At 35.8% G+C, this 17,908-nt stretch overlaps 1 protein-coding gene across 7 annotated transcripts in view; it reads left to right on the top strand.

The window, feature by feature from the left end:
• Nucleotides 1-17,908, top strand: part of UBR2 (ubiquitin protein ligase E3 component n-recognin 2) — a 115,897-nt gene that overhangs the window by 69,580 nt on the left and 28,409 nt on the right. For 6 of the 7 annotated variants that reach the window (XM_084890242.1, XM_084890243.1, XM_084890239.1 and 3 more), the window contains exons 21-32: nt 25-149; nt 2,046-2,098; nt 3,259-3,361; nt 4,122-4,170; nt 4,582-4,736; nt 5,698-5,800; nt 8,338-8,447; nt 8,559-8,639; nt 8,960-9,138; nt 10,597-10,796; nt 12,949-13,042; nt 13,585-13,746. In XM_084890242.1, the coding sequence (XP_084746368.1) occupies nt 25-149; nt 2,046-2,098; nt 3,259-3,361; nt 4,122-4,170; nt 4,582-4,736; nt 5,698-5,800; nt 8,338-8,447; nt 8,559-8,639; nt 8,960-9,138; nt 10,597-10,796; nt 12,949-13,042; nt 13,585-13,746 (1,414 nt within the window). Of the gene's footprint in view, nt 1-24; nt 150-2,045; nt 2,099-3,258; nt 3,362-4,121; nt 4,171-4,581; nt 4,737-5,697; nt 5,801-8,337; nt 8,448-8,558; nt 8,640-8,959; nt 9,139-10,596; nt 10,797-12,948; nt 13,043-13,584; nt 13,747-17,908 lie in introns of those variants that run through there. The other variant, XM_084890244.1, reaches the window with a different exon arrangement.

Consider the following 17,908-nt stretch of genomic DNA (forward strand, 5'->3'; position numbering starts at 1 on the left):
AGTATACTTTTTCATTGTTAACAGGAGAGAGATTTAGTCCTGGAGTTGGACAGGTAAATGCTACAGATGAAATTAAGCGAGAGATTATCCATCAGTTGAGCATCAAACCTATGGCTCATAGTGAATTGGTAAAGTCTTTACCTGAAGATGTAAGTACTTACATTTTTAAAAAGAAAATTATAACAGTCTTTTCCTACCTATCAGTCTTAGTATTTATAGATTTAATTGTACATATCATTTCCACATCTCGAGGACATGTATTACTCTAGTCACTCTTACTAGAAACAATCAGAAAAAGAGAATACTAGGGGCTGGGAGAGGAAAGCAGCTTAGGAATAGAATATTTTACAGTGAAGCTTTGAAAGAGGTAAATAGCTAAAGAAAAGTAAATATAGTCCTTGGGAATTAATTTTTTATATATCCATTATATGAAAATGATATATATTAGAGGGAGGTTGTTATAAGATCTTTAGTACAAAGATGACATGGATAAAGTATTTTAAAGAAGGGAGTGAGAAAAACCTATTCAGCTGTGTTGAGTAAACGAACATTTTCTGGAACCTTTTCCTTCTGAAGATTCCTTAGTGAACCCTTTCTCTTCTTTAGTGAATGTAAAAAGATAATTCACATGGGCTTTTATAGGTTAATTAAATTATTTTACCTCCCAGAATCATAAATACTAAGCCACCTATTTTTCAGCCAAGGGCTTTTTAGAAACCCCAAACTTACAGTTGGGAGCGGACTTTATTTTCATTGAGTCTTTTCAAAATGTTTTCCCAAATTTTAAATATAGATAGAAACTTTGAACTCTAGTTTCATTCTTCTAGAATTTATACCTATACTGTTGCATAGTAATACTTCTTCTAAACTTTGCATTATGAAAATTTCTGAAGATCTATAGAAATAGAAAACATAAAGAACCCATCTCTGGCTTCAACAGATGGTCAGTCTTGTTTTATCTATACCCCAACCGCTAGTCCCTACACGCCACAGGATTATTTTGTAGAGATTTACCATTTCATCTATGAATAGAACTGCACATATCTAAACCAGTGGTTTTTAACCAGGGACGATTTTGACCCCAAGGGGACCTTTGGTACTCAGGGCAGGGTGTGTTGCTACAGGCATCCAGTGAGCATAGGCCAGGTATACTGCTTAACATTGTACAATATACAGGATATGCGCGCTCGTACATGTGCGCGCTCACACACATTTACACGTCCTAGTGACATTTCCAAACACACACACACACAAACACACACCATAACAAAGAATTAGCTGGTCCAAAGGTCAGAGTACCAATGTTGAGAAACTGACCTAAAAGGGAGGGGCTTTTAGGAAAACCTGTCTATATGTCATTAACACACCTAAAAGAAAACAACAATTATAATTTTTTTAATATCCCTAAATAGCGAGGTAAGATAAAATGCTATTGTTCTTTAGCCCTGGCCAGTGATGCTCAGTTGGTTGATCATTGCTTAAGCACTGAAAGGTTGCCGATTCCATTCCTGGTCAGGGCACGTAGATACCTGGAGTTGCTGGCTTGATCCCTGGTAGGGGGCATGCAGCGATTGATATGTTTTTCTCTTTCCCTTCTTCTCTCTAAAAATCAATAAAAATTGTTTTTTATTTTAAAAAGAAAATTAGTTGTACTTCTTAATGCAAGAAATGAATCCTGAGTTACTAGATGAAGAAGTAATTAGTTTCATTTGGACTTTAGAATAAGGAGTAATAAAACTTAAAACAGCATTTTAAAAGTGAATATACCTTTCAACTATATTTATCAAACATTTTTCACCAGAAAATTGTTTATTCATAGTATTCTTAGTAACATCTTAACCGTGAATGGGATATGATTTAGGAAATGTTGTTCTACTGAACATAGATGAGAAATTAGTATAACTACTTCACAAAATATTACAGTATTGTGCATAAATTTTATTTAAATATTGTGTTACTTTCTTTTCATTTAATTCCTTTTTAAAGCTGTCTCCTTGATTCCCTATGGTAATGACTTCTTTTTCATTTGTTTCCTGTACCGTTAGGAGAACAAGGAGACTGGCATGGAGAGTGTCATTGAAGCAGTTGCCCATTTCAAGTGAGTTTACTTTTTTTCTTCATTTAATTTTTTGATACATTCATTTTTTTTAAAGTGTTTCATTTGATGGAACTGAGAATGATATTGTTGCCTTCAGAGAGTAACATTTCCAAATACATAATTCTTAACTATATTTCTCACTGACTTTTTATTATCTAGCCCTGTGCTCAGCAACTTAAACTAGCATTATGAAGATTTTCCTTGTATTCAGAACAGGTGTTCATAGCCACATAGTGTTAGATAATTAAAATTAACCTGAGCAGGTGATCTAAGTAAATGCATTAAGCTTCCTTAAAATTGCTTTCATTGTTCCATTTGAATGTGCCACCTAAGCTGTGGAATGGCCTCTGAATGCTGCCGCCTCTTGTGTCCAGTGTGTGACCCAGTCAGCAGACTAGTTTATCCCCTTAAGGTTGTTGAGGCAGTGTCTTAATCCTGCTTTTTCCTGGCTCCCCATCCCAATGGCAGTGTCTTTGTTTTTGTCAATTATGAAGACAATACACACTTGAAGAAAAAAATGTAAAATACATATATAGGAAGTAATTCTTTAAATCCTAAAATTGTACCTACTTTTTTCTACTTGGTATTACAGACATCTTTACATGTTAAGATATGGAAGTTAACATCACTTTTAATGTTGTTCTATTGTTTGGAGATGTCATAATGTGTGTAACCTATTCCCTGTTAGACTTTGAATTGTTGCCACTGCACCACCAGCAGGTTCACTTGTCCAATTAGGATAAACAGGGCGTGGGTGTGCTAGATAAAATGGATGCATGTAAAGCTCGAGATGTAGACTGCCAGTGTCACCCATAGAGAGTAATACCAGCTTACATGCACCAGCAGTATATGATAGTTCTGATTTCTGTTGTTGTGTTTTGTTTTGTTCTTATATATTTTTATTGATTTCAGAGAGGAAGGGAGAGGGAGAGAGAAATTGAAATATCAATGATGAAAGAGAATCATTGATTGGCTGCCTACTGGGGACTGAGCCCACAACCAGACGTGTGCTCTTGACTGGAATGGAACCTGGGATCTCCTGGTTCGACACTCAACCACTGAGCCAAACTGGCCAGGGAAGAGTTCTCTTTTTTTTATCCTATTATCTAAGACTATTTCATGACCTTTTAAGGACCTTTTTTTCCCCTCCTCCCCCCTAGGAAACCTGGATTAACAGGACGAGGCATGTATGAACTGAAACCAGAATGTGCCAAAGAGTTCAACTTATATTTCTATCACTTTTCAAGGGCCGAGCAGTCCAAGGTAATTGGAAAAATTAAAAGTGTACTGGGGAAGGGTTGAGTTGGGTTGGGTTTTCCTATTGTTGTTTCAGTCTAAGCAAAATTTACTGCTTTCACAGATTAAAAGGGGATACACTTATATTGTAGGGAAGTTAGAAAATATAAAAAGATACAAACAAGATAATACAGGTTATAGCACTACCTAACATTTTGTGTTTCCCCACTCCCAGTGTTTTGTGCATAGATACATGAGGTCTATATTATATACATACTCACACACATACCTGGTATAACTGTATTTTATTGGCTTTTGAAGGCAAATTGTCAACTTGTATTATAATCAGTTAGCTTCTTTGATATTCATTTCAGAATTGCTACAACTTAGCATTGAACCTTTCCAAAGTGAGTTAGGAATTTTCCTAATTATTCTTAGCTAGTTAAGTTTTGTCTTTTAGCAGTCTCCTCTGAAAATACTTTTTCAGTAAATGGCATTAAATAAAACTTAAACATGGAGTTTTTGTTTGTTTTTTGATGGATGTCATAGCATTCAAATCTAAATAGTTTTTGGTTGCACATGTTTCTCCTGCATTTAAAAGCAAAACAACCCATTGTTGGGGGGGGGGGGGGATTAACCTTGATATATCAATGTGGGGGGGGGTATGAAAAACTAAAGATAAAAATCTTCTAAAGTCAAGATAACAACAAAGATTATGCCAGTAATTTCAGATATTAGGCTGTTTTGTATTACTAAGTCCCTGTACGAATTACTTTTCTTTTATTAGGCTGAAGAAGCTCAACGGAAATTAAAAAGACAAAATAGGGAAGATACAGGTATTTTTAATTTTTCCAAAAATCTCATGTCCGTCTCTTACTTATTAAACATTGTTTTCTGTTGACACTGATGTTTATCCTGGTGAAGTGGAAGATTTAAATATAAGCTTCCCTAGTGAAGATTCATAAGACTAATAAATATATTAATATAGAAATAGTCTATACTGAGTCATCTCTTGCTTAATGGTTTTATCTCAGGTTTTAAGAAATTTCTAGGGAAAAGAAAGTCTTTCCCTTGTACTGCTATTTATGAAGCTGTTTCTAGGCATTTGACTGTCCTTAAAGTAAAATATAGCTTACGATGCATGTTAATGAGTAATTCTTTGAGTGAAGACTATTAAAAGTATCTAATAAAGAGATAGTTTTTAAGCATGTTCTACAAAAAAAGACCAATAATAACTTTATTTTCAGCACTTCCACCTCCAATTTTGCCTCCATTCTGCCCTCTGTTTGCAAGCCTGGTTAACATTTTGCAGTCAGACGTCATGTTGTACATCATAAGAACAATACTGCACTGGGCTGTAGAACATAATGGATATGCCTGGTCTGAGGCCATGTTGCAAAGGGTAGGTTTGAAGACGTTTATTATTTATATGTTTTGTAGTAAAAACCAAAATACGTTTGTCGGTATCTGTACATAGAAAATTTAGGAAAAATGTAGTGTGAGTTACCTTAATTTAAAATATATTGTTACTGTTTTTGTATCTACCAATAAAATACAAGCTTGACAGATTTTTTAGATCACATGGTTGTGATTACGTTGGTTCTGTTGGTCAATCTGCCTCTCATTGACTAGTCCTAATACGAAATTCGCTGCCTGTCATTCAGGCTAACCTAGTTTTAGCACATGTTGCAACCACAGTAGCCCTATGTCTGAGGAAACCATGCACACCTCTGCCTCAAAATTGGAAAGCACGGTAAGAGCATAAAAATGCAGAGCAAGTCAGTGTTTTCTTAGAAGTCTGGTAAGGAATTTTTTTTTTTTTTTTTTTTTTTGTGAAGAAGTTTTTGAGATATACTGAAGAACTCTGAATATCTTTATAAATTGTGTGATATTAGAGATAAAAGTATGTCTCTTTCTGAGATGATTAAGATTTTTAGATACAGAAATTAAACTAAGTAGTATTACAGACTAGATAATTACATGGTAGATGTTTGCAGCTCTAATTATTTGGCCATTGATTCTTAGAAGATTTTTAAGACTGTAGGGAAAGAATAACCCTAATTTGGCATTTCTTAATATCAAATATTATTTGAATTGCTGGTCATATCTGGAAATAATTTTAACTTACCTTAAGAACTTCCAATTGAATTTTCTTCTTAGCTGAAATAGAAATTATTTCCTTGCTTTATTACAAAATGAACTGTAAAGTTTGAATTTAATAAAAATTACTACTTTGAATTGGTTTTTTGTTGCACTTAGTCATTAATAGTTTTTCTTTTTTAATAATGAATTATGTTTTGTTATTTCTGATAAAAATATGTACTTTTGTTTTAACTAAAAGTTATAAAACCTATTTATTTGAGGTGCTACATTTAATTGGAATGGCACTACAAGAAGAAAAACAGCATTTGGAGAATGTCATGGAGGAGCATGTAGTAACATTTACCTTTGCTCAGAAGATATCAAGTATGTATACACTTTTTACTAAACTAACTCAAAATAGCAGTGATTTTAAATATGTAAGATAGTCTCTTTTATTTGATCTTATAGGAAACCCAAATTTGAATACATATTTGAGGCTATATAAAATATTCATCTATGTAGTAAAGATACTAAATCATATCCTGATATATTTTTTATAAAAATATTTAGGCCCTATATATACTAAAAATGTGAATTTTGCCGAAACCGGTTTGGCTCAGTGGTAGAGCATCAGTCTGCGGACTGAAAGGTCCCAGGTTTGATTCCTGTCAGGGGCATGTACATTGGTTGTGGGCACATTCCCGGTAGGGGGTGTGCAAGAGGCAGCTGGTCGATGTTTCTCTCTAATCGATGTTTCTAGCTCTCTATCTCCTTCCTCCCTCCCTTCCTCTCTGTAAAAAATCAATAAAATACATATATTTTTTAAAAATGTGAATTTTATTCATAAACAGAAATATTAATTGAGTGTAGCACATACATTTTAACTCTAAGATACACTTTTTAAAACTCAAAGTACTATGCTATCAGGACTTCACTCTAAATTGTTGATGTATGTTATTTTATAAAAATGTATTGAAAATGATAAAATTAGTTTTAAAGGATGAGATTATTTTTTAGAAAGTAATGTGACTTTTTTAAAAGGCTGAGGGTGTTTTTGGTTTTTTTTTTTAGCTTTTTATTCAAAATATCAAACATAGTCAAGTTGGAAGCGTTGTAAATATTCATATACCTACCACCTAGATTCAGTATATTTGCTATGTTTGCTTTTACATTTGCACTCTTTTTTGAACCACTTATTTCAGACATATCATTTTGCCTCTAAAGAAAAGCTTTTTCTTTATAATTTTTAGAATAAGCAGTTGGTCTGCTAATTATCTGCAGGGGTGGCAACTGTGACTCTTTTTGGTTAGGGTTGTCTTTGTTTTCATCTTTCCTGTGGGTTGTTCTTTATTCAGTGTTTTATAATCAGTTATAATCAGTATTCCTTTTCATCCTCAAACTGTGCCAGTTTTGGTCAGTGGGAGTCTGTTCAGTTGGCTTCTTTGTCATTTTAATCCAACTCGGCAATGTCGCGTTGCTTTGGGTACAAAAGATGACTGCCCCGGCTCATCTTGCACTTTTTCTGCGCCAGACCACCACCCACCATCTGCTGAGTGTTTAAGTGCTGAGGTGGTAAAATGGGAGTTTATGAATTCCCTGATTGCAAGGGCTTATATTTATAACTTTGTTTAGTGCCATGTTCTTTGCCATTTCTTCCTAAAAGATAATGACTGAGAATACCAGGTTCTACTCGGAGGTGGGCGGGAATACTCCTGTGTGCCCACAGATCTGTTTCCCCCTTTGCCCTCATCCAGTTAAGTGGGAGAAAACTTTCTCACTGAAAACTTCAGTCTTAGGTGCCAGCCTTTCCCTACTCTTCTCTGCAGGGATTTATTTCTATGTACTAACATTGTCTTTTGCCTTCTTTATCACCAGTGCTTTTACTTTAAAATAACCACACAGAAAACTAATTTTATTCACTCATCACTTGACGATCTCAAGTTCTCCCTCCCTGCCCTCCTCTCTTTTCTTCCTCTCAACAATCATTTTCTCTGAACATTCCTCATATTTCTCTTTAAACATTTCAAATAATTAAAACACATTATTTAAAGCCAGATCCCTAATCCATAGCCACAGAATTTTAGGCCTGGAAAAATATGAAAGATCACGTAGTTCAATCTCTTCTTTTAGGAAAGAGGAACCGTTTGCTAGAATGATAACACTTAAATCAAGAAAATCAGTAATTATAATGGGGGGGAAAGGGAGAATTATGTATTAATAATAAAGATTTTTAAAAGTAAAAAGAAGTACATGTATAAGAAAACTCAGTAATTTGGCATTTCTTAATAGTAAAACTAAATTAGCTAACATTGAATTAAATGTACTCTTATTAATATGGATTTGAGCCCTAGTGGTTGTTGTACAGTGATTAGAGCATTGGCCTGCCCACCAAAGGGTCATGGATTTGATTACCCACCAGGGGTATGTACCTGAGTTGCAGGTTCAAGACCAGATCCCTAAAACCAATAAAAACTTTTTTTTTAATTGTGGACTTGACTTTTAGGTTTCTTCCTCAAATAAAGACATAATTCATAAAGGAAGAATTTTTTTTAATTTAGGTTTTATTAAAGAAAAGGTCACAGCAAATTCATATATTTAAACACAAATGCACCCCTGTAGTTCTAATTTATTTTCTTAAACTTATAGAATCTTAGGAAGACTTTTTAGCTGGACTTAATTAATTTAAAAATCATTTTGGTATAAGACGTCAGTTTTGAAAGATTAAAGCTTTCTGTTGTTAAGTTGTTTGTGAAGTACAAATATGTCACATTCTGAAGAAGTACTGAAAATCTCTGATAGGTAGAGCTGAAATCAACTGTAGGCTCATGACGTTATAAGCAACTTGACTTATCTTGTGCATAGCAATAAGCGCTATGAAGTGTTAGCTGTTGTTATTGCACCTTTCATTTTTTCTGCCCTAGAACCTGGTGAAGCACCAAACAACTCCCCCAGCATATTAGCAATGCTGGAAACACTGCAGAATGCTCCCTATCTGGAAGTCCACAAAGACATGATTAGGTGGATATTAAAGGTAAATTTTCTGCATTACTCTTGTTTTTTGAGAGAAACATTAAATGTTTAATTTATATTTTGATAATATTTTATAGCTTCAGAATAACTAATGCTTTTTGTTTGTTTGTAGACTTTTAATGCTATTAAGAAAATGAGGGAAAGTTCATCCACCAGTTCTGTGGCAGAGACAGAAGGAACCATAACGGAAGAGGTATAAGAAGTAGAGTGTGGTAACACCAAAAATTGTAGCAAGTTCACTATTTAAATTTATCTGCAATAAGTTGATAGTTGATATTAGTCACAAAAATATAAATTCCAAGAAATGTGCCCCTACTTGTTTATCTTTAATAGTTATAGTCTGATTTTTTTTTTTTTTAACATGTTAGGTTAATGAAGAAGTTTTTCGTTTAGAAAGTGAGATTGTAGAATAGTTTTTAATTACTGTTACCAATAAAGATATTTCTGGGGGCTTTGGGGAGGTGGGATTTTCTTTAGCATTTAGTGGTCTAATTAAATGAAGCATAATTTCAGAGTTCAAGAGACAAAGACAAGGCTGAGAGAAAGAGAAAAGCTGAGATTGCCAGGCTGCGCCGGGAAAAGGTCATGGCCCAGATGTCGGAGATGCAGCGGAACTTTATTGATGAGAACAAAGACCTCTTCCAGCAGACAGTAGCGGAGGAAGCCTCTAACTCTGCTATTCTTGATAATAGGTAAGAATTTTCAAAATCAAAAATTTTTAATCTCTTAACCATTGAGTCTCAACTGTGAAAGTTTTTTTTTTCCTTATAAGTGCATTTTTAGTCCTAAAGTAATTTAGAAGATTGATAGGTAAATTTTGTGTCCTCTAGTTAAAGGAATTAATCTTATAAATCTGAGTTTTTTAGTATATGTTTATGAGTAGATCTCTAATTATCTTACCTAATAATAGACAAATATATAAATTGACCATACCTCCACTACACCCACAGCCGATCAGAGTGAGTATGCAAATTAGAAGGCCAAAGATGGCTGCTGCCCTGCTGCTCCATGGCTGAGTGGCCAGGTGGGGCAGAACACCTGCTATGAGAGGGAGGACTTGAAGAGAGGGGGAGACACGTGAAGGGATCTACAGGAGCGGAGTGCTGCAAGGAAGACAAGACTGCAGACTTCAGAGTCTTCAGTGAAGACAAAGATGGCAGACTCCAGCCTGAGTCTGCAGCAAAGACGAAGAGGGCAGACTCTGGCCAGAGCGAAGGCCTGGGTCCTTGTTGCCATAGGAAAGTCTGTGCTGGAAGCCAAGGAAAGGAAGACCTATTGCACAAATCTCTTGGTGCAACGGGCCTCTAGTACAGTGTTTTTCAACCTTTTTTGGGCAAAGGCACACTTGTTTCATGAAAAAAATCACGAGGCACACCACCATTAGAAAATGTTAAAAAATTTAACTCTGTGCCTATATTGACTATATATAAAGTAATTCTCTTGAATAGGAATCAAATAAACACAAAGAAAGTATTTTATAATTACTTTATTATGAAATATTAAGTAAACAAAATAGTGAAAAATTATAAAATTCTTGTCTTGTCTGCACCTACGGCACACCAGGCAACATCTCGCGGCACACTAGTGTGCCGCGGAACAGTGGTTGAAAAACGCTGCTCTAGTAGATAAGAAAATTAATGTGTATGCTTAAAATGTTATACAAAAGACCCTTGCCATTCATAAAAGAATAAGTGCACAGTGCCCTGGCAGGTGTTGCTCAGTGATTAGAGCATCAGCCACACACCAAAGGGTTGTGGGTTCAATTCCCAGTCAAGGGCACATAACCTGGGATGCAGATTTGATCCCCCAGCCCCTGTCCAGAGCATGTGTAGGAGGCAGCCAATTGATGTGTCTCTTTCACATCAGTGTTTCTCTCCCTCCTTTCCTTTCACTCTCTCTAAAGATCAGTGTAAAAAATAACAAAAACAAAACAACAGAGAATGAGTACTCTAGGCTCAGTTAACTGAGTGTATGGCTTCTGTGTTACATATTGAAAGCTCTAAGAATTAAGGAATTGATTTGATAAATATAAAAGATTCTGGCATTTTAAGTCATCAAAATCGTATATGTGCAAACCTGGCATGTACTGCTTTGTGATTATATAGAAACTTCATAGGCTTATTAATTATATTCATGACCTTTCATTATAGCCCTATGGTGTCAGATACAACACTTACAGCATTGGGCCCAGCACAAACTCAGGTCCCTAAACAAAGACAATTTGTTACCTGTATATTGTGTCAAGAGGAGCAAGAGGTGAAAGTGGAAAGCAAGGCAATGGTCCTAGCAGCATTTGTTCAAAGATCAACTGTATTATCAAAAAACAGAAATAAAGTCATTCAGGATCCAGGTAAGTCATAGCTTCATCCTCTCCTCCTCTTAATTATGACTGCTGCCCTCGTTGGTTTGGCTCAATGGATAGAGCATCGGCCTGTGGACTGAAGGGTCCCAGGTTCGATACCTGGGTTGTGGGTTCCATTTCCAGTTGGGGGTATGCAGGAGGCAGCCAATCAACGATTCTCTCTAATTGGTGATGTTTCTCTCCAGCTCTCTTCCCCTCTGAAATCAATAAAGATATATATTTTTTAAAAATAATGACTGCCACCCAGTGCGTGTGGTGATATACAGAAGTTTTATTAAACTAACTATAACTCCATAGGCTTGGTGGTATCTCAGGGAACTTAGGCAGAAATTCCTCATTTGACAGATAAGGAAACATTACAGAAGGCTAAATATTGTTTCTGAATTACACAGCTCATAAATAGCAGGGATTCAAATGAAAGTTTTTCTTTGTGATAGAACATTAACATGCTTTGCTACTTAACAGTCATTCCCATTCTCAACACACTTGCATATTAGTTGACACACAGAAATAACAATGTATTTGTCTCATGGATAGACCCAAAGTGTACTGTCTTGAGGACAGTTGTGTGAGGTACCTATGTGAGAAGCAATCAGTGAGCCAGATCCTGGCTTATAGTAATGATCACATCTCAGATAGGTTCTCCAGAAAGATTCTTCTTTTCTTCTTCTCCCCAGAAAGATTCTTGAGATAGAGCTTGCCATGTGGGACATTTATTAGGGAGAGCCTTGGCATCAACGTGTGAGACGGGGAGAAGGAACCAAGTTTGGGCAAGGGAGGACTTAAGCTGTCACAAAAGTCCTCACACAGCCCATGGGAGCTCTGCAGCTGGTGGCCCTTCAGAGGCCTGCTGAGTGGGTCATGGGGCTGGGTCTTTGTGCCTGGAGACTGATCAGTGACTGCTTTGGGGTCCTCTGGAAAGAGGTGTGACCCTGAGCAGAGTAGTCACCCCTTAAAGGGAATGGCAGTGAGTGTCTTCCAGCTGCTGAGGAGGAAGTCGTCATTCCTGCAGAGGATCCAGGCTGCGCGGTACTGTGACACCACAGACACTTTTGACTCTCCTCTTAGAGTTGTTCAGCAATACCAGTAAATTTCTTTGAGAGTAGGAGCTGTCTTTGGGCTTTCCAATGCACTTAGGAAGCAAGTGCCTTTCACACTGTAGGATTGAAAAGTTTGAAAACTCACTGGTAAGATTGCCTTTTCTCTATAAGGAAAGTTTGCACAGCTTGACTGTCAAGCACCCAGTTAGGAAAGATTGGTCTGTTTTCATCTTTTGAAATGCTCATTTGAACTAGGTGATTTATAATTTCATTCCAGATTAAAGATAAAATCGCCAAGTTTATTTGTTTTGTTATTTCATGAAGAAAAAAACTCGCTGACTATAAGCAGATTTTCTTTATGCTATGATATTTTCTCTGTTCTATCAATCAAATTGAAACTTGAGTAATTCTTTCTGTAATGTTATAAAATTTCTAGGATAATACTAATTTACACAGAGAACTCGAAATATTCCAAAAGAAACCAAGTATCCATATTATGGTTGTCTTTATTTTTCATCTCCTTTGAATATTAAAAATTAGCACCAGAGCAATAACTGATTTTTCCTTTTCCTCACCTCTGGTCTGGGTTGCTGTCCTGGATATTTTGCTGCTACTTGGACCCTGGTCCAGTGATTGTGGTTTTTCTCTGATGGGTTGTCGTTAGGCAGAATCTTCTCAAGGGAGTGCCCCATTACTGCCAAAGCATCTGCTTTGCTAGAGATCACTGTGACCAGCTGTCCTGAAGGCATTCAATGCAGCGCATGCAGAATATCCCTTTTACTGAGCTCGGGACTTTTGGAAGGAATGGGAGTCTCAATGCCTGAGAATATGAATGTTCAAAAGATTAGATGTGCTTAAATACAGAATTCCAGTTTTCTTTAACAATTCAGGGATGTTTTATTTGCTTAGGGTGGTGAATGTTAAAGGATCCTGCGTTCTAAGTAATCCAGGGTCTTGCATAAATCATTGGTATCTCAAAGGAAAGTAATAAACTAGCATTTCATTTCAAGTTTACAAGCCTTTATCAAGGATTTCACAGAGTAAAGTTTTACGTTTGTTATGGGAAAATTAATGCTTGGTTTTGTTTGTTTGTAATGCAGAAAAATACGATCCATTATTCATGCACCCTGATCTGTCATGTGGAACACACACTGGTAGCTGTGGACACGTTATGCATGCCCATTGTTGGCAAAGGTAATATATTCTTAATATTGGTCAAGAAAAGCTTATTCAAAGGCTCAAAATTGAATTTTTATATAAAGGAAAGTCCATTCTAGAAAAGGAGAAAAAGAATTACAAATATTAAAGAAAAACTCCACATCACTGCCTAATAAATAACAATCAAAATTGAGTTGCTTTGTTATACATACTATAAAGGAATGACAAATTTCAAAGTATATCAGCTATATTTTTTAATGTGGGGATCTATGTGCACTAACAAACTGAATGAAGAAAATATTTTTACATTGTACTTGTTACTTCCTGAAATTGTCATTGCTCCCTGAGCTAAGTTGGGGATAACTGCAAATTTTCCTGTTTTAGAACTCCTAGAACCCATTCTGATGATTAAAGCAACTCAGAAATTAAAGTACCAGTATTAAAAATAATTCAGTTCATGTTAAGATTTTTATTTTTGCATTATGTGTGAAAACAAATTACTTAAAATGTTGAGGCTTATGGTACTTACTGAAAAAAATACCGTTGTTTTTGATCCCTCATGTTTTCTAATTGTAAAGGTATTTTGATTCCGTTCAAGCTAAAGAACAGCGAAGGCAACAGAGATTACGCTTACATACAAGCTATGATGTAGAAAATGGAGAATTCCTTTGTCCCCTTTGTGAGTGCTTGAGTAACACTGTTATTCCTCTGCTGCTTCCTCCAAGAAATATTTTTAACAAGTAAGTTTTGGCTCATAAAACCTTTATATCAAAGCAGTAGTTGCCTTTGAAGATAATGAAATAATAAGCCCAGAGGGGGGATCTGGGTAATTATATAATATTTTCCAGATAGTTTCCAAACTTTTTATTTGGTCATTTCTTCTAGCAGGCCTATAAAATATTTTGGTTTTTAGAAAGAAATAGGCCAGAATTTAACAATTTCTTGTTTACCTGTAGACACTATAGAACGTAAAAATTCCTGTGTTTTCATGAAAACTGTCTTTATTTCTTTTTTTTTTTTTTCAATTAATAAAATTTATTTATAATGAGGATAATAAAAGCATTCTAGATATTTCTGCTTCTAATACAAATAATAATGACTCAAGTTTAAATTCAAATATATCCTAATTTTACACCCTTTGCTATCTTTAAAAAGGTCTGTTTTTTTGGTTTACTTTTTTCACCAAAATAGAAAGTCCAACCCTGGGGGGCTATAGCCTGAATAATTGGTTTAGAAACGTAGAACGTCAGTCAAGCCAACAGCCCAGAAGCAGCGTGGTAGTGTGTGTGTAAGTGTTTTGTTTTGTTTTTGTTTTTGTTTTTTTTAATTATTTATTTATTGATTTTTTACATATTTTATTGATTTTTTTTTTATTGCCTCCCTCCCTCCCTCCCACACATCCCCTCCCTCCCCATAGTTTTATGTCCATTGGTTGTACTTATATGCATTTATACAAGTCCTTCGGTTGATCTATTATCTCCCCCTGATATCCCTACCCTCCCCACTGTAATTTGACAGTCTGCCTGTTGCTTTACTTTCTCTATATCTGTCTCTTGGTTCATCAGTTTATAATGATCTTTATCATCCACCGATGTGTGAGGTCATGTGGTATTTCTCTTTCATTGATTGGCTTATTTCACTCAGCATGATGCTCTCCAATTCCATCCAGGTTGCTGCAAATGATGAGAATTCCTTCTTCTTTATGGCAGCATAGTATTCCATTGTGTAGATGTACCATAGTTTTTGGATCCAATCATCTGCTGACGGGCACCTAGGCTGTTTCCAAATTCTGGCTATTATAGATTGTGCTGCTATGAACATAGGGGTGCAAATATCCTTTCTGATTGGTGTTTCTAGTTTCTTGGGATATATTCCTAGAAGTGGGATTACTGGGTCAAATGGGAGTTCCATTTTCAGTTTTTTGAGGAAACTCCACACGGTTCTCCACAGTGGTTGTACCAGTCTGCATTCCCACCAGCAGTGCACGAGGGTTCCTTTTTCTCCGCAACCTCGCCAACACTTGTCGTTTGTTGATTTGTTGATGTTGGCCATTCTGACAGGTGTGAGATGGTACCGCATTGTTGTTTTGATTTGCACCTCTCGGACAATTAGTGACTTTGAGCATGTTTTCATGTGCCTTTTGGCCTTCCTTCTGTCTTCTTTTGAAAATATTCTGTTTAGGTCCATTGCCCATTTTTTAATTGGATCATTCATCTTCCTTTTATTTAGTTGTATAAGCTGTCTGTAAATGTTGGAGATTAAACATTTATCAGTGGTAATATTTGCAAATATGATCTCCCACACCGTGGGCTTTCTTGTTGTTTTATTGATGGTTTCTTTTGCTGTAAAAAAACTTTTTATTTTGAAGTAGTCCCATTTGTTTATTTTCTCTTTAGCTTCCATTGCCCTAGGGGCAGTATCAGTGAAGAAGTTATTTTGGCATACGTCTGAGATTTTGCTGCCTGTGGATGCTTCTAGTATTTTTATGGTTTCCCGTCTGATGTTTAAGTCCTGTATCCATTTTGAGTTTATCTTTGTGAATGGTGTAAGTTGGTGATCTAGTTTCATTCTTTTGCATGTGTCTGTCCAATTTTCCCAACACCATTTATTGAAGAGACTGTCTTGACTCCATTGTATATTTGTGCCTCCTTTGTCAAATATTAATTGAGCATAGTGATTTGGGTTGATATCTGGGTTCTCAATTCTATTCCATTGATCTATTTGTCTGTTCTTGTGCCAGTACCAGGCTGTTTTGAGAACAGTGGCTTTGTAATATAGTTTGAAGTCTGGTATTGAGATCCCTCCTACTTTACTCTTCTTTCTCAGAATTGCTGTGGCTATTCGAGGTCTTTTATTATTCCAAATGAACTTTTGGAGAGTTCTTTCTAGGTCAGTGAAATATGTCGTTGGTATTTTAATGGGGAGTGCATTGAACCTATAGATTGCTTTAGGAAGTATGGACATTTTGATGATGTTGATTCTACCAATCCATGAACATGGTATGTTCTTCCATCTCCTTACATCTTCCTCTATCTCTTTTTTCAGTGTCGTGTAGTTTTCCGCAAATAGGTCCTTTACTTCTTTAGTTAAATTTATTCCTAGGTATCTTAATTTTTTTGGCGCAATGGTGAATGGAATTGCTTTTTTAGCCTCTGTTTCTGTAGTTTCACTGTTGGTGTATAGAAATGCCATGGATTTCTTGGCATTAATTTTATATCCTGCTACGTTGCCAAATTCATTTATTAAGTCAATTAGTTTTTTAATGGAGTCTTTTGGGTTTTTTATGTACAATATCATGTCATCTGCAAATAAGGATAACTTTACTTCTTCTTTTCCAATTTGGATGCCTTTTATTTCCTCCTCTTGTCTAATTGCAATGGCTAGTACTTCCAGAACTATGTCAAACAGGAGTGGCGAGAGTGGGCATCCCTCTCTTGTTCCTGTTCTTAGAGGGAATGGTTTTAGTTTTTGCCCATTGAGTATAATGTTGGCTGTGGGTTTATCATATATAGCTTTTATTATGTTGAGGTATGATCCTTGTACTCCCACCTTTTTAAGAGTTTTTAACAGGAAAGGGTGTTGGATTTTATCAAATGCTTTTTCTGCGTCAATTGATATGACTATATGATTTTTATCTTTCAATTTGTTTATGTGATGTATCACGTTTATTGATTTGCGGATATTGTACCATCCTTGCATTCCTGGAATAAATCCTACTTGGTCATGGTGTATGATCTTTGTGATGTTCTTCTGGAGTCGATTTGCTAGAATTTTGTTGAGGATTTTGGCATCTATGTTCATGAGGGATATTGGCCTGTAATTCTCTTTCATTGAGTTGTCTTTATCTGGTTTTGGTATTAGGGTGATGCTGGTTTCATAGAAGGAGTTCGGAAGTGTTCCTTCCTCTTGGATTTTTTGGAATAGTCTGAGGAGGATAGGTTTTAGTTCTTCCTTGAATGTTTGGTAAAACTCTCCTGTGAAGCCATCTGGCCCTGGGCTTTTGTTTGCTGGAAGCTTTTTGATGACGGTTTCAATTTCTTCCCACGTCACTGGTCTATTGAGATTTTTAGATTCTTCCTGATTGAGTTTTGGCAGTTTGTATTTTTCTAGGAATATGTCCATTTCCTCCAGGTTGTTCAGTTTGTTGGAATAGAGTTGTTCGTAGTATTTTGTAACAATCTGTTGTATTTCAGTGGGGTCTGTTGTTATTTCACCTCTTCCATTTCTAATTTTGTTTATTTGGGTCCTCTCTCTCTGTTTCTTGGTTAGCCTGGCTAGAGGTCCATCAATCTTGTTTATCCTTTTGAAGAACCAGCTCTTGGTTTTGTTGATCTTATGTATTGTTTCTTTGGTCTCTATGTCATTTATCTGTGCTCTGATTTTTGTTATTTCCTTCCTTCTGCTTACACTGGGCTTTTCTTGTTGCTCTTTTTCTAGCTCTTTGAGTTGTAGAGTTAGATCATCTGTTACCATTTTTTCTAGTTTTTTGCAATAGGCTTGTAAGGATATGAACTTCCCTCTCAAAACTGCTTTTGCTGTGTCCCATAGATTTTGGATTGTTGTGTTTTCATTGTCATTTGTTGCCAGGATGTTTTTAATTTCTTCCTTGATTTCTCTGGTAACCCAGTCCTTGTTTAATAGCATGTTGTTTAGTCTCCATGTGTTTGATTTCTTTGGATTATTTTTATTGTAATTAATTTCCAGTTTTATGCCACTATGATCTGAGAAGATGCTTGATATGATTTCCATCTTCTTGAATTTGAAGAGACTTTGCCTATGTCCCAAAATGTGGTCTATCTTTGAGAATGTCCCATGTGCACTTGAGAAGAATGTATATTCTGTGGCTTTGGGGTGGAATGTTCTAAAGATGTCAATTAATTCCATCTGGTCTAGTGAGTCGTT

This window comes from Pipistrellus hanaki, assembly GCF_964339955.1.
Source record: "Pipistrellus hanaki genome assembly, chromosome: 7".
Taxonomy (NCBI): Eukaryota; Metazoa; Chordata; class Mammalia; order Chiroptera; family Vespertilionidae; genus Pipistrellus; species Pipistrellus hanaki.